Genomic DNA, 14,278 nt, shown 5'->3' on the forward strand with positions numbered 1-14,278 from the left:
CACACAGGAGAAGCGCCCATTTGCTTCTCCACCCCTCCGCCGCGCTTTCCTCTCTGACTCTCTTTTCCCCTCCCGCAGCCAAGGCTCCATTGGAGCAAAGTTGGCCCGGGTGCTAAGGATGGCTCTGTGGCCTCTGCCTCAGGCGCTGGAGTGGCTCTGGTTGCAGCAGAGCGACGCCCTCTGGTAGGCGTGCCGGGTGGGTCCCGGTCGGGTGCATGTGGGAGTCTGTCTGACTGCCTCCCCATTTCCAACTTCAGAAAAATACAAAAAAAAAAAAAAAAAAAAAAAGAATGGAAGTTGAATTCTGTCAAAGTCTTTTTTAGCATCTATAGAGATAATCATATGGTTTTTGTTAACCTTAAATCTATTGATGTATGATGTATAATATTAATAGATTTGGTAACAATGAAATAACCTTGTACTGTCAGGATAGACCCAGGTGTTGGATAAAATAATTATTTAATATTTTTACATTGTATTCATGAATGATATTGGTGTATAGTTTTCTTTTTATGTACTATAGAATTTTGTAGAAAATTTGGAATAGCTGATCTTTGAAGGTTTGATAGAATTCTTCTGTCAGCCTGACCTGTGTTGCGCAGTGGGATAAAGTGTCAACCTGGAACACTGAGGTTGCCGGTTTGAAACCCTGGGCTTGCCTAGTCCAGGCATATACATATGGGAGTTGATGCTTCCTGCCCCTCCCTCCCTCTCACTTGCTCTCTCCTCTCTGAAAATTGAATAAATAAAGTCTTAAAAAAAAAAAAGCTTCTCTTAAAAAAAAAAAACTTCTATCAAACCATCTGGACCTGATGCTTTTTTATAGGATATTTTTTATTTTTATTTATTTATTTTTTTTGCATTTTTCTGAAGCTAGAAACAGGGAGAGACAGTCAGACAGACTCCCGCATGCGCCCGACCGGGATCCACCCGGCACGCCCACCATGGGGCGACGCTCTGCCCACCAGGGGGCGATGCTCTGCCCATCCTGGGCGTCGCCATGTTGCGACCAGAGCCACTCTAGCGCCTGGGGCAGAGGCCACAGAGCCCTCCCCAGCGCCCGGGCCATCTTTGCTCCAATGGAGCCTTGGCTGCGGGAGGGGAAGAGAGAGACAGAGAGGAAAGTGCGGCAGAGGGGTGGAGAAGCAAATGGGCGCGTCTCCTATGTGCCCTGGCCGGGAATCGAACCCGGGTCCTCCGCACGCTAGGCTGATGCTCTACCGCTGAGCCAACCGGCCAGGGCGGATATTTATTTAAGAACTTTATTTATTTTATGGAAATTTGCTTCAGATTTCTAAATCTAAGGGTGGTCACATTGGGTAATCTGTATTTACCTAGGAAATTATCTATTTTTTTCTATATTTCCAAATGTATTTGCATAAAAATCTACAAAAAAATCATTAAAATGGTTAATTTCTTCCTCCCTCTGCCATTTCTTATTTTGTATCTCCTTTAAGTAAGTGAATTTTTTCAATTTTCTTAATTTTTAAAAAATATCTAGATTTAACATCTTATTCTACAGTTATTTGCTTTAACTTTTACTTTAGGGGTCAGTAAACTATGGCCTATGGGCTAGTCATCTGTTTTTATAAATAAAATGTTATTGGGCCACAGCCATATCCATTCATTTATGTATTGAAAATAGCTGCTTTTGTGTTAAAAGAGTTGAGTAGTTGCAGCAGAGAACATAGGCCCATAAGCCTGAAATATTTACTCTTAGACATTTAAGAAAGTTTCCCAACCTCCAATCTGCTCATTAATTTCTGCTTTTATCTTTATTATTCTATTTAAAAAAAAACTGACTTTGGTTTAGTTTCTTTTTTTGTTGTTTGTTTTTAGAATTTTTGAGTTGGAATTAGTTCACTTATTTTATTCTTTCATTTTCTCTGATAAAACTAGGCCCTGGCTGGTTGGCTCAGTGGTAGAGCGTTGACCTGGCGTGCAGGAGTACCGGGTTCGATTCCTGGCCAGGGCACACAGGAGAAGCACTCATCTGCTTCTCCACCCCTCCCCCTCTCCTTCCTCTCTGTCTCTCTCTTCCCCTCCTGCAGCCAAGGCTCCATTGGAGCAAAGTTGGCTCGGGTGCTGAGGATGGCTCTATGGCCTCTGCCTCAGGCGCCAGAATGGCTCTGGTTGCAACAGAGCGACGCCCCAGATGGGCAGAGCATCGCCCCCTGGTGGGCATGCTGGGTGGATCCCGGTCGGGTGCATGCAGGAGTCTGTCTGACTGCCTCCCTGTTTCCAACTTCAGAAAAATACACACAAACCCCCCCCCAAAACAAAAAAACCCAACTATATAGTGCTATTACTTTCCTCTGATCATTACTTTAAATATATCTCCTAGATTTTTATATGTAGTGTTTTCATTATAGTTATTTTTTAGAAGTTTTATGTTACATTTTCCTACTTCACTCAAGACTTGTTTCCTAGAAGGTTTTAACTTCTAGGAGGAAGGTTATTTTGTTCTTGTTAAACATTTCTACTTGCACTGCTTTGTGATGAGAGAGAGTTTTAAGTAAGTTCTTCATTATGGAACTTAGTGATATCTTTTTGGTGAATATTTGATCACCTGACATATGATCATTTTTGGTGAATATTTCATAAGTTCTTGAGAAGAAATTTTATTTGCCATTATCAGAATATGATGGCTACATTAACGATTATGTTATTTTTGCATCTTTTTATTTTTTGCCTACTTAGTCTATTTTATAATAAGAATAATTAAAGTCTTCTATTAGTGTTTATATGTCGTCTTGAATTTCTTTTAGATTTTCCTTCATAGAGGTTGTTTCTGTGTTACTTAGTGCATAATTATTTGTAAGTATCAATTTTAGTTTTGAAATTTGGATGGTAGCATTCCTTGTCAATATTTAATGATTTGGGGCTTGAATTCCATTCTCTGTAACCAAGATTTCTATTGTAGGTTTGTAATTTTCATTTGCTTGGAATATCTTTTCCCATTTCTTTATTTTTAGCTTTTCTAAATCAATTTATTTTATTTTTTATTTTTAAAAGATTTTCTTTATTGATTTTATAGAGGGAAGGTAGAGCAAGAAGTATCAACTCACAGTTGCTTTGCTTTAGTTGTTCATTGGTTGCTTGTATGTGCCTTGACCGGGCAAGCCCAGGGTTTTGAACCAGCAATTTTAGCATTCCAGGTTGACACTTTATGCACTGTGCCACCACAGGCCAGGCTGAATCAATTTATTTTAGATGTATCTCTTATTTACAGTAGCTGGATCTTGGTTTGTCAGCAAATTAAAAATATTTTTCTTTTAATAGATGGGATAAGTCCATTTATACTAATTGATACTGATATTCTTGATCCCAAGTCTATCTGAATATTTTATAATTTGGTTATATTTGCTTATGTTTCTTTATAAAGTGTATATGTATTTCTTTTGCTCTTTTCTATTTTTAGAAATGGCTGTTTTGTTTTAGTGATTAACTTTGTCCTAATATCTTTTCTAATGCTGCTAGTTCCTTTTCTTAACTTTTTATTATATGATATATCAGTGTTTATTGGCATCTTTTAACCACCACCTGTATACAACACTCAGTGAGCTAATTCTGCTTTTCTCTTTCACTCTCTGTTCTCCCATTTTTCAGTTGTATCATTTGTATTTAATAATAACATACAGTATTTGTACATGAGTCTTCCACACTGATCTCCTGTTTATGTATTGAAATATTCACAGTCAGCCTTTTGCTGATTTTCCAAGTCGTCTCATGTTGGGTAAATCTCCTCAAGAAGGGTTCACAAAAACTGTTTTTCTTTAGCCTTGATGTTTGATATAAAGGAGAGCTTGGATAGATACAAAATTCTTGGTTCACACTTTCTTTCATTGAGTTTTTATAAATCACAGCTATACTTTTGCCTTGCTTTTGTATTTTACTTTTGAAAAGGTTAACCACCATATTGTCCTCTGAGTCTATGAGTTTGTGTTTGTTTTTCGTGTTTGTTCATTTGTTGCTTTCAGTTTTGTATCCCACAAGAGTGAAATCATATGGTTCTTAACTTTTCCATCTGACTTATTTCGCTTAGAATTTCAAGATGCATCCATGTTGTTGAAAATAGCAGTATGTAGATTGAAGTTATAAAAATAAATTTATTTCCGAAACATTTTCCTAGATTATAGTGTTAAACATCAATTCTGTTTCATTGTTTTATTTTTCTTCTTCAAGGAATAAAATTGTACAAACGCTGTTGTTTCTTTGCCTTATCACACATTCTATTACAGCAGGTCCTCAAAAAAATTTCTTTTGTTCTGCATCCTTTTGTAACAATGTTGATGAGAGACAGAAGTGATTCTTGGATGGGGCCACTGTCTGTGTGGAGTTTGCACTTCCTTCCCATGTCTGCGTGGGTTTTTTCTGGGTACTTTGGTTTCCTCCTACATTCTAAATATGTACACATTAGGTTAATTGACAAGTCTGAATTGTCCCAGTATGAGTGAGTGTGGGTGAATGTGTGTGGGTGTGTTCTGTGATGGAAGGGTGTCCTGTCATGGGTGGGTTTTCGCCTTTCACCCTGAGCTGCCAGAATAGGCATCAGCCATCCATGTCCTTGAACTAGACTCGGCAGGTTGGAAAATAACTTTCTGGGTTTTTTTTCCCTTTTTGTGAGAAAGGGAGAGAGAGAAAAAGGGGGGGGTAGAGGGAGGAAGAGGGAGTGAGAAGAGATGAGAAACATCAATTTATAGTTGCATCACTTTAGTGGTTCATCGATTGCTTCTTATAGGTGCCTTGTAAGGAGTGAGGGGATGGGGGGGAGGCTCAAGTCCAGCCATGAAACCCCTGCTCAAGCCAGCAATCTTGGGATCATATTGATGATCCCACTCTCTAGCTGGCGATACTGTGTTCAAGCTGCTAAGCCTGCGCTCAAGCCCAATGAGCTGGTGCTTAAGTTGGCGACCTCAGGGTTACGAACCTGGGACCTCAGCATCCCAGGTGGACACTCTATCCACTGCACCACCACCGGCCAGGCTCTTTCTGTTTTTAATTAATCTTTCATAAACGCATGTACAGCTCACATTATATCAGTGTTTAATATTAGAAGTACTTTGGGCCCTGGCCGGTTGGCTCTGCGGTAGAGCGTCGGCCTAGCGTGCGGAGGACCCGGGTTCGATTCCCGGCCAGGGCACACAGGAGAAGCGCCCATTTGCTTCTCCACCCCTCCGCCGCAATTTCCTCTCTGTCTCTCTCTTCCCCGGGCGCTGGGGATGGCTCTGTGGCCTCTGCCTCAGGCGCTAGATAGAGTGGCTCTGGTCGCAATATGATACCACTCTACACTGACTAGAATGATTATAGTAAAATAAACTGACAATACCAAGCATAGGTGAGGACGTGGAGAAACTGGAGCCCTCATACATTGTTGGTACATATGTAAAATGATACAATCACTTTGGAAAAACTATTTGGCAGTTTCTTAAAACTAACAATATAAATTTACAGCATAATCCAGCAATTCCATTCCTAGATAATCTATCCAAGGGAGGCAAAAAAACATAAGACAACTCAAAGACCTATATGTGAATATGTATAGCTACATTATTTATAATAGTAAAAAATGGGAAATAATTCAAATGCCAATCAGCTGGTTAGTAGATATATAAAATACGTTATATCCATACAATATCATGCTATTTAGGAATCAAAAAGGAATAAACTACATGATGTGACATGTATGTATATGAATCTCCAAAACATAATTGTAAGTGAATGATGCCTGACAAAAAAACCCCCAACATATTGTGTGATTCCATTTATATGAAATTTCTAGATTGTGTGATTTCATTTATTTAAAATTTCTCTAAGACAGAAAGCAGACCAATGATTATTGGCTCAGGATGTTGATGGGAATGGAAATTGATTGACAACTGGCAGAAGGGAACTAGCTGGGGTGATGGAAATATTCTAAAACCACACTATGGTGGTAGTTGCAAATTTTATAAATCTACCAAACATCAGTGAATTGTAGAAATACAATGGGTGAATTTTATGGCACATGTAAATTATACTGTTTTAAAAACAGTAAATTGAGGAAGGACTTCCAGGTAGCTGAAGATAGTAATTTACCTTCCAATTATTCCTGTTTATAAACAGTATAAAACAGAATAAAAGGAGAAATGAAACTAAATGAAAACTACACCCCTGGTATGACTTGACACAGAATGTCCAAAACTCAAAATAACTGTAAATAAAATGAAAAAATACCAAACCCCAAGTATAATCTCGCCAAACTCTGTTATTGTAGATCAGAACATGAACTCTAGGGAAGGGGCCTAAAATTGAAAGTACCATATCATGCAATCTGAAGGGGCAGTTTTTAGCTTCTGGGGAGGGGAAACAGGTGGGTGATCAAAGTAAAAAGGAGGGGCATCTTTGGCAGCTGGGTGTGAAGGAGGTAAGAAGCATAAAGGGAAAATTTAGGGTTCTGCAAAACAAAAGAGCCAAAAAGTGAGGTCCATACAACTTCATCAGGAATGTGCAAAGAGTTTAGTTAGCCCCTGTATGGTTCTCTCATTTCTAGGATTTCCGTTACATTTCTGGCTAACCTACCATTCTGTCACTTGACCTAATAAGCAGGCCAGGAGAACAGTCCCTTCCCTCTTCATTAATTATCAAGTTTGTTACTTTTACTGATAGTGGGTTTGCTATTTTTACTGACAATGCTGCTAGATGGGGTTTTTCCATTCTTCAGCTCCAAATCAAGTCAGCTATTGGCTTTCACAACCTGTTATACCCCATTAACACTGCAAGGTTTTGAACTAGCTGGGGGTGGCAGGAGGATGGAAGCAGTCTCCCAGAACACCGCAGACTGCCATATATCATCTATTTCGTATATGACATATCACATCACACATTCATATACATCACATATATATGAAAAATACGGTCTCTTCACAATTATTGCATATAGTTGGGGTCTTTAAGAGGAGGTATGTAAACTATATAGACCAAGCTATAAATCCTGCCCACTTTCTGTTTTGTAAATAAAGTTTTACGTAACAGCCACTCTCATTCACTTATATATTTTTTGTGGCTGTTTTCATACTACAAGTAGTTGTGAGAGTCTGTATGGTCCATAAAGCATAATATATATGGGCTTTTACACAGAAAGTGTGCTGACCTCTGCTTCAGAGTATTATCATCATCATAATTAACGTTAAAATTTTCATTATAAATAATACTATTACTTTAGAATTTTGAATTTCACATTTATCCTTATGTTTATTTTCTCAATAATAGTGTGGCAAGCTGAATAGATATAGATATTAAATGGTCATTTATCAGATTTCAAACACTAATAGCAAGATTGCATAACAAATTTTAATTCAAACTATTCAAAAACATTTTAATTGAGTAATCTAACAATCCTAAAATTTAACAACAGAATGCAAAAAATTCATTACATTGTAGTAATTTTATTTTGGCCTAGAGTAATATTAATTCTAACCACATATTGTTACATTAAATTCTGCCCCCATCACACCTGCTCTTGCATGATTAAAATACTGTAAAATCTTAGACATAAGAAAATGCACACTTTCTTCTTTGTCATTTTGAAATACCATTGCTTAACTATTAGTTTGCATTTAAACCAGGACTATTTAAATTGTTTAATACTAAATACTTTTCCTTTATGCAGCAATTTTCTTAGTGCAACATATCTTACCTGTTAGAAGAGCCATTCAGTGTTCTTTGTTGAGTAATATGTCTATGGATTGAACAAAATGGAGGGAGGTTATCTGGAAATGTGTCTTCTCCTTGAGGTGTTAAAGATAGGCCAATGAAAGCCTCATTTAGCATATCCTCTCTGTCCAAAGGCCCCAGAAGTTCTGTTAAAAAAAGATAAGATATGAATCAAATACAAAAACAGATCATGCTAACTCCTTTATAAGTATGACTACAGGATAACTCATATACCCCAATGAAACTTCAAAAAAAGTGTCAATTTACTACCTAGCACACAGTGGAAATCCTATACTCACATCCCCTATTACTTTTGTCATTTTTTCACTCAACCAGGGGAATCTGATAATGAATAATGAATGTTTTTGAGTTCACATTTTAAAGATTCATTTATAACTTGCCCATTTGTAGTGTTTTTAATTAGCATTTTATCAATTATTATATTTTTGTTGTTACTGGAACATTATATTGGAAATTTGTAAGAAGAGAATTATTAAACTTTCTCATATGAGGCACACAATTGGAAAATAAAACAGAAAAGATCCTTTCCACTATTTACTCATAATTAGAATTTAAAGTGTATGGAAAGAGTTTGCTATTCCCACATCATAAAGCTGTATCAAGAAAACATAATGAAGTTGTAAAAAAATAAAATAAACCGTATTAAAAGCCAAAACTCTTAGGACTACACTGTGTGTGTATTTTTTTAGTTAAAAAATTTTTATTTGGCCCTGGCCGGTTGGCTCAGCGGTATAGCGTCGACCTGGCGTGCGGGGGACCCGGGTTCGATTCCTGGCCAGGGCACATGGGAGAAGCGCCCATTTGCTTCTCTACCCCCACCCCCTCCTTCCTCTCTGTCTCTCTCTTCCCCTCCCGCAGCCAAGGCTCCATTGGAGCAAGGATGGCCCGGGCGCTGGGGATGGCTCCTTGGCCTCTGCCCCAGGCGCTAGAGTGGCTCTGGTCACGGCAGAGCGACGCCCGGAGGGGCAGAGCATCGCCCCCTGGTGGGCAGAGCGTAGCCCCTGTTGGGCATGCCGGGTGGATCCCGGTCGGGCGCATGTGGGAGTCTGTCTGACTGTCTCTCCCCGTTTCCAGCTTCAGAAAAATACAAAAAAAAAAATAAAAATTTATTTATAAAAAACACCTAATATTTAACATGCTAACCATTTTTAAGTATACAGTTTAGTAGTATTACGTATATTCACATTATCGCACAACAGATCTGCAGAATTTTTCATCTTGCAAAACTGACAGAGTCCACTCATTAAACAACTCTTCCTATTTCCTTCCCCCAGTCCCTGGTAACTACCATTTTACATGCTACTTTAGATACCCCAAATAAGTGTTATCATGCATTATTTGTATTTATATGACTAACATATTTCATCTACTATAATGTCTTCATAGTTCATCCATGTTTTAGCATGTGACAGGATTTCCTTCTTTTTTTAAGGCTGAATGATAATCCACTGTATGTATGTATATGTGTGTGTACACACACACACATATCACATTTTGTTTATCCATTCATCTGTTGATGGACACCTGGGTTGCTTCCTCCTCCTGGCTATTGTGAATAATGCTGCTGTGAACATGGCTGTGCAGATATCCTTTTGATACCCTAATTAAAATTCCTTTGGCTATATACCTATAAGTGAGGTTGGTGGATCATGTGTGAGTTCTATTTTTAATTTTTTTTTTCCTTTTGATTTTTCTGAAGTTGGAAACGGGGAGGCAGTCAGACAAACTCCCGCATGTGCCCCATCGGGATCCACCTGGCATGCCCACAAGGGGGCGATGCTCCGCCCATCTGGGGCTTCACTCTGTTTGCAACCAGAGCCATTCTAGCGCCCGAGGCAGAGGCCACGGAGCCATCCCCAGCGCCCGGGCCAACCCTGCTCCAATGGAGCCTCAGCTGCAGAGGGGAAGAGAGAAACAGAGAGGAAGGAGAGGAGGATGAGGGGTGGAGAAGCAGATGGGCCTCTCCTGTGTGCCCTGGCAGGGAATCAAACCCGGGACTCCCACATGCCAGGCCGATACTCTACCACTGAGTCAACCAGTCAGGGCCCTATTTTTAATTTTTTAAGGAACTAGTAAATTATTTGGTTATGGTTGCACCATTTTATAATCCCACCAACAATGCACAAGTGTTCCAATGTTTTCACATCCTTGTCAACACTTGTTATTTTCTGCCTTTGTTTTGACAGTAGCCATCCTACTGGTTGTAAGGTGGTATCTTATTATAGTTTTAATTTGCATTCCATGATAATCAGTGATGTTAAGCAACTTTTCATGTGCTTATTTGCCATTTGTATATCTTCTCTGGAGAAATGTCTATTCAAGTCCTTTGCCCATTCTTGTATTGGGCTTGGTATTTGTTGAGTTTTAGTAGTACTTGATGTATTCTGGAAATTAACCCCTTATCAGATATATATTTGAAAATATTTTTTCCCATTCTGTGCACTGCTTTTTCATTCTGTTGATAGTCTCCTTTGCTGAACAAGTTTTGAATTTTGATGTAGTCCAGTTTATCTATTTTTCCTTTTGTTGTCTGTACTTTTGGTGTCATATCCAATAAATCATTGCCAAATTCAGTGTCATGAAGGTTTCTCCCTATTTTTTTTCCCCTAAGAGTCTTTTAGTTTCAGGTCTTACATTTAAGTCTGATCCATTTTGAGTTAATTTGCAGATACAGTAAAAAGTAAAGGTCCAACTTCATCTTTTGCATATGGACATCCAGTTTTCCCCACATCATTTGTTAGAAAGACTGTTCTTTCCCATTAAATAGACCTGGCACCCTTGTTGAAAATCATGTTTATTTCTGGGTCTTTATTATGTTCTCTTGGTTTGTATGTCCTCTTTTATGCTAGTACCATACTGTTTTGATTACAGTAGCTTTGTAGAAAGTTTTGGAATGGGGTAATATAAGTCCTAAAAACTTTGGTTTTTTTCCAGATTGTTTTGGCTATTCAGGGTTTCTTGTGATTCTTTGTGAGGTATGTTCACTTTATTTCCATTTTGTTTAGAGTTTTTAACATAAATGGGTTTTGTCAAAGGCTTTTCCTGCATCTATTGATATGATCATGTAGTTAATTTTTATTCTTCATTTTGTTTATGTGGTGTAGCACGTTTATTTATTTGAAGATGTACCAACCTTGCATCTCCAGAATAAATCCCACTTGATCATGTATAATATTTTGTATAATATTTTGTTGAGGATTTTAGTATTTATGTTCATCAAGGATATTGCCCTATAATAGTCTTTCTTTGTAGTGTCCTTACCTTGTTTTGAAATTAGAATAATGCTGGCTTCATTCAATGAGCTTAGGAGTTTTCCCTCTTAATTAATTAATTTATTTATTCATTTTAGAGAGAAGAGGGAGAGACAGAGGGAAAGAGAGAGAGGAGAAACAGAGAGAGAGAAGGGGGGGGAGGAGCTGGAAGCATCAACTCCCATATGTGCCTTGACCAGGCAAGCCCAGGGTTTTGAACCGGCGACCTCAGCATTTCCAGGTTGAAGTTTTCCCTCTTTTTAAACTTTTTGGAATAGTTTAAGAATAGGTGTTAGTTCTTTGAATGTTTGGTAAAATTTGCCTGTGAAGCCATCTTGTCCAGGACTTCTGTTTGCTGAGAGTTTTTTGATTACTGGTTTGATTTCATTTGTTGTAATTGGTCTATTTAGATTTTCTGATTCTTCCTGATTAAGTATTGGAAGATTGTATATATCTAGGAGTTCATTCGTTTTGCACAGGTTGTACAATTTGTTGGCAAATAGTTCTTAATATTTTCCTACTATCCTTTGTATTTCTCTGGTGTCATGTGTTACTTCTCCATTTTCATTTCTGATTTTTCTTACTTAAGTCCTATTTCTTTATGAGTCTGGTTAAAAATTGTCAATCTTGTTTATCTTTCAAAGAACCAGCTCTTGGTTTCATTTATCTTTTGTAATTTTTTTGTTTCTATTTCATTTATGTCAACTCTAATCTTTATTTCCTTCCTCTACTTACTCTAGGATTTGTTTGTTGTTCTGTTTCTAGTTTTTTTGGTATAAAGTTAGACTGTTTGAGATTTTTCTTGCTTCTTGAGGTAAGCATGAAATGCTATAAATTCCCTTTCATTGTGTCCTATAGATTTTGGGTAGTTGTGTGTTCATTTTCATTTGTCTCAAGGTAACTTTAGATATCTTCCTTAATCTCATTGTTGGTCCACTCATTGCTTAGTAATATGTTATTTAGCCTCCATCTGTTGGAATGTTTTCAGCTTATTGTAATTGATTTTTAGTTTCATACCATTGTGGTCAGAGAAGATGCTTGATATGATTCCAATAAGATTTATTTTGTGTCCTAATATGTGATATATACTAGAGAATGTTTCATGTGCAAATGAAAAGAATGTATAGTCCGCAGCTTTAGGATAAAATGTTCTGTAAATTATCAATTAAATCCATCTGTTCCAGTATGTCATTTAAGGTTGCTGTTTCTTTTCTTATTTTATTTTGTTTTTCTGGTCTGGAAGTTCTATCCATTGATACAATGGGTTGTTTTAAACCCCATACTTTGTCTGTATTACTATGGATCTCTCCCTTTACATCCATCAAAATTTTCTTTATAAATTTAGGTGCTCCTACGTTAGTTGCATATACGTTTACAAGGATTATATCCTCTTGTCGGACTGATCCCTTTTAGTATTATGTAATGTCCTTCTTTATCTCTTGTTATGGCTTCTGTTTTGAAGTTTGTTTGTCTGATTGATATAAGCATTGTAACCCCAGATGTTTTTTTTAAATCACCTGTTGCATGGAACATCTTTTTCCATCCTTCATTTTCAATTTGTGCATATTTTTTGTGCTGAGGTGGGTCTCTTGTAGACAGCATATATATGGGTCATGTGTTTTTAACAATTCAGCTACCCTATTTCTTTTTATTGGAGCATTTAATTTGTTTAAAGTTTTTTGTTTTGTATTTTTTAAGCGAGAGTAAGCTGGAGGGACAGACAGAGACAGACAGCCAGGAAGGGAGAGAGATGAGAAGCATCGACTCGTAGTTACATCACCTTAGTTGTTCATTGATTGTTTTTTCATATGTGTTTTGACAGGGGTTGCACTGAGCCGGAGACCCCTTGGTCAAGTGGATTTTTGCAGCTGAGTTATTCCTGAAGCTGCTACACATGGGAACAGGAGCCAGTCCTCTTTGTGTCTCTGCCCTTCTTACCAGTCTCTATGTGGTTTCTTTTGTAAATCCTTGGTTATAATACTCCTGTTCGGCTGTCCTTCAGTTGGTTATTCAGGTTGATTGCTGTATAATTAATTGTGAATCTAGTTAGGCATCAGAAGGAGGTTAAGTGTTGCTTCCACCTACTCTGCAGCCACCTTCAAATCTCTCACATTTGTTCTTATTCTTCCTTGTCATGAAGTTTGGCAGGTTACTCTTAAGTCAGTGAACAACTGCTCCCAACTATACTTTAACCTGATTATTGACTTTATTATATGCTAACAATTTGGGTTATATGAATTTGATGTTGTCAGTATCACTGTGAGGTTGGTGGCTATATTTAAGTATGACCAAAAAGCCTGGATAACAACTTGTGTATTGCTTTGCTGTTCATCTTTTAAAACTTTTGTTGATCTCCAAATTAAAGGATGCCCTATCATTAGCTTTTGAAATTTTCTGTGCAAGCTTTCCATTATGTTGTTCATCCTGTGATGGCTGTTCAGTACCTATTTATAAACATTCCAAGTTTCTAGTGGAAATCTCAGAGTTTCTGGTCTTCTTCTGCCTCTGCCATGCCTTCCACAGAAATATACTCTCTCAACATTATCCATTAGGTCAACTAAAATTTTATTCTGCATTCTCCACTGTATATTCAAGTTTCATTTACATATTTAAAAAGCACAAATGGAAGTCCAAACAACATACATGCACACTTACAGGTGCTACTTTCCATTTTCATATACTCATGTGTTAGACCCAAAGAGGATATTTTTGCCAGAGTGATTATGAAAAGTGAAACAAGCACTTTTATTTGTGAATCTGTTATAAGTAGTTGGCTTGCATTCATATTTGCAATCATGAAATCCATCATGCATAATGAAAGGGTAATGTTGAGATTTCTTTCCCATGCAAATGTAAGTACATTCTCATATATATTATGTGATATATCATACATATACATGTGATATATTGTGCCTTCTTGCCTTTTCATTGTTAGTGCATAAATCAATGGCATAGTATAACCCAGTACTATACTGTGCACAGTAAATAACTGAATGAACTGTGTAGGTGCCATCTTGAAGGTGCCATCACTAAGTAATGTGGTACTGCCATTTAAGTATCTAATGTTATATATTGTATAAATAAGAATTTTTTCCTTATCTTGAGCACTGGAATAGTGCATAAGAAAGGGTTCTCCATGTCTGGTCACGTTATATTCTGCCAGAATTGAATTCAAAGCAATGAAGTTGGACTTGGAGATTGATATCTATTTTGAATTCTATTTACTCGTGTCTTTAATGAGTTTCCTTCTGGCAGCATTAGCAGGGCCTCCTCCTCATGAATATCACAGAGAGTTCTTTGAAGTAACTGTG

General features: G+C 37.5%; 1 protein-coding gene across 3 annotated transcripts in view; it reads right to left on the reverse strand.

The window, feature by feature from the left end:
• Positions 1 to 14,278, reverse strand: part of WDPCP (WD repeat containing planar cell polarity effector) — a 444,357-nt gene that overhangs the window by 59,363 nt on the left and 370,716 nt on the right. For all 3 annotated transcript variants that reach the window (XM_066267228.1, XM_066267229.1, XM_066267227.1), the window contains exon 15: positions 7,679 to 7,841. In XM_066267228.1, coding sequence (XP_066123325.1) covers positions 7,679 to 7,841 — 163 coding nt within the window. The remainder of the gene's footprint in view (positions 1 to 7,678; positions 7,842 to 14,278) is intronic.

This window comes from Saccopteryx bilineata, chromosome 3, assembly GCF_036850765.1.
Source record: "Saccopteryx bilineata isolate mSacBil1 chromosome 3, mSacBil1_pri_phased_curated, whole genome shotgun sequence".
Lineage (NCBI taxonomy): Eukaryota > Metazoa > Chordata > Mammalia > Chiroptera > Emballonuridae > Saccopteryx > Saccopteryx bilineata.